Raw genomic sequence first — 2,495 nt, 5'->3', positions numbered from 1 at the left:
GCCCAGGGCCCCAGCCACCAACGAACCAGGACAAGCATAACTAGGGTGGATGGTGGCCACCAGTGCTTGCTACACCAGGTCTCCAGCTCCGCCCCAGCACAGATGTTCCCATCTGGTCATCCCTGCTCAGAGCTACAGGCAGGACAAAAACACTCTGGTTTTCTTTAGCACTGATTGCCATGAGATGTGTGGAGCTCTTACCTGTCAGGTCTTTGGATCAAACTGTGCACATGGACTTCTCCCATCTTCTAGGGACGATGAACACCCTGCAGCCAAGGATCATTGAAGAGGTCTTCTAAGGATGGCCTGTCCAAGGGTTGCATGGACAAACACCTCCTGATAACATTTTGGCACTCTGAAGAGAGAAACCAGAAACCAGCAGTCAGTTGGAGAAGGATCCCGTCTGCTTTGCCCCTCCATTCCCGTGCCCAGGCCATGCTGGGTGTGCCCAGAGCTGTGCCTAAACTTCCCCATGGATTCTCTGTTTGGAGGAGTGCAGGACATGTGCCACCTCCTCAGCAGCTGCCAGAGCAGGGTGCTCATCAGCCTGCTGCTGTCTCCCAGCACCGGGATTCCCCTGTGCCCAGAGATGAGGACCCACCTTGAGAGAGCCATCGTGGGAACAAGATGCGCCCCCAGATGAACTGCTGGCCCCTCCTGAACGGGTGCTTCCCCATGACCAGGTGGTACAGCAGGAGGCCCAGGGACCAGATGGTCGCTGCCTCGCCGTGGTAGTGTTGGTGGTGGATCCACTCTGGTGGGCTGTAGGGCAGGGTTCCTATGGAACACAGACGGAGTTCATCAGGGGATGCTGCAACTCCTAAAGCCTCGCCCCGGCATCCCTGGGCGTGTGGGGGCTGGCCCCCTCCCGCCCCCACCCAAAAGCAACTTGGCTCAAGAAATAACGCCGCTCCTAGCAGCGAGAGGGGGAAGCCGCGGTGCTACAGCCAGGCTGGGCCGTGAGATGCCCAGGAACATTCCCTGAGAGGGCTCACCTGCAAATTGCCTGTAGGCTGTGTCTTGGAGGAAGGCGCCGCAGCCAAAGTCGATCAGTTTGAGCTGCCCGGTGGCCAGGTCGAGCAGGATGTTCTCGGGCTTGATGTCGCGGTGCAGGACCCCGCAGCTGGTGCAGTGCCGCACGGCCGCCAGCACCTGGCGGAACAGCCCCCGCGCCTCCTCCTCCGGCAGGAACCTCCGCTCCGCCAGGAAACCCGAGAGGTCCTGGCACCGCTCCGGACGCTCCAGCACCAACAGGAAGCTGTTGGGGAGCTCAACCCACTCCAGCAGCTGAATGATGCCACCACATCCAGAGGACAGCCTGTCCAGCAGCACGATTTCCAGGGGCGCACGGGCGCCGTTGGGCTGCCGAAGGACCACGATGCCGTCAGTGGGGCTGAGGCTGTGCCAGGGCTCGGGAACCCCTCACCCAGCCCCGGATGCTCTGGGCCCCCCGCTCAGCCCACGCCCGCTCTCCCTGCAGGGCTCCCGCCGGCTCTTCCCCTGCCGGGCCCCAGCTTCTCCCGCCGGCCCCGCTCACTCACCAGCTCGCCCCAGTGCTGGACGCGGGCCCGGGGCACGCATTTGATGGCCACCTGCGAGCAAAGGCCAGCAGCGGGCTCAGCTCGCCGCCTGCCCCGCCGCGCCCCGATCTTCTCCTCCTCCTCCTCCGCCCTCCTCCTCCTCCTCCGCCCGCCGCCAGCCCCGCCGCTCACCGGGGCGCCGTCCGAGAGCCGCGTCCCCGAGCAGACGCTGCCGAAGCCTCCGCGCCCCAGCAGCGAACCCAGCCGGTACCGGTCCTGCAGGGCCTCCCGCGCCTCCCCTGCGGGCGACACGCGGCCCTCAGCGCTCGGCCCGGGGCCAGACACGGCCCCCGAGCGCCCCCCGAGCGCCCCGGGCCGGCCATCCCCACCCGCCCCGGGCCCCGGCGGCTCGAGGCCGGCGGCTGCGCTGCCGAGCGGCGGAGCTCGGGCCGGGGAAGCCGCGGCGGAGGCGGCGGGAGCGGCCGCGCCGCGTGTGTCCTTAGCGGGGCCCGGGAGGAGCCGGGGCCGGGGCCGGGGCCGGGGCCGGGGCCGGGGTCGGGACAGGCGCAGCCAAAGCGCAGCGATGCCGCCCTGGCCCCAGGCACTGATGCCCGCCCAGCACCGCCACAGCCAGCACCGCCAGAGCCGAGCGGAGCCCAGACCGCGGCGGGACGCCCGGGGCCGGGGGCGGGCCCGGGGCATGGCCCAGCCCTGCGGGGGGAGAGGGAGAGGCCGGGACGGGGACGCCGAGAGGGGCCGGGGGGGTCGGGAAAGGGACACCGGGAGAGGCTGCGGGACAGCGAGACAGAGTGCGGGACAGCGGGAGAGGGAGAGGAGGAACAAGAGAGGGACGGGGAGGGGTCGTAGACGCCGTAGACTCGCTGCTGCCGCTGCTGCTGCCGCTGCCGCCGCTGCAACTGGAGCCCTGGGGCCGTTTGTCCGCGTGTCCGTTCCACGCTCCAGCCCCGCGCTCCC

The 2,495-nt window shown here is 68.5% G+C and overlaps 1 protein-coding gene across 1 annotated transcript; it reads right to left on the bottom strand.

The window, feature by feature from the left end:
• Positions 1-248: 248 nt before the first annotated feature.
• On the bottom strand, positions 249-2,222 carry LOC136304154 (serine/threonine-protein kinase pim-1-like). The gene is made up of 5 exons (XM_066207792.1): positions 1,713-2,222; positions 1,542-1,592; positions 996-1,362; positions 602-778; positions 249-355 (listed from the first exon to the last, which is right to left on the bottom strand). Exons 1-5 carry the CDS (start codon positions 2,220-2,222, stop codon positions 249-251), a joined length of 1,212 nt encoding a protein of 403 aa, XP_066063889.1.
• Positions 2,223-2,495: the final 273 nt, after the last annotated feature.

This window comes from Chamaea fasciata, unplaced genomic scaffold, assembly GCF_029207755.1.
Source record: "Chamaea fasciata isolate MVZ Bird 193981 ecotype frontalis unplaced genomic scaffold, bChaFas1.0.hap1 SCAF_53, whole genome shotgun sequence".
NCBI lineage: Eukaryota > Metazoa > Chordata > Aves > Passeriformes > Sylviidae > Chamaea > Chamaea fasciata.
The sequence above is the reverse complement of the archived record's forward strand: the minus strand, read 5'-3'. Positions and strand labels throughout refer to the sequence as shown.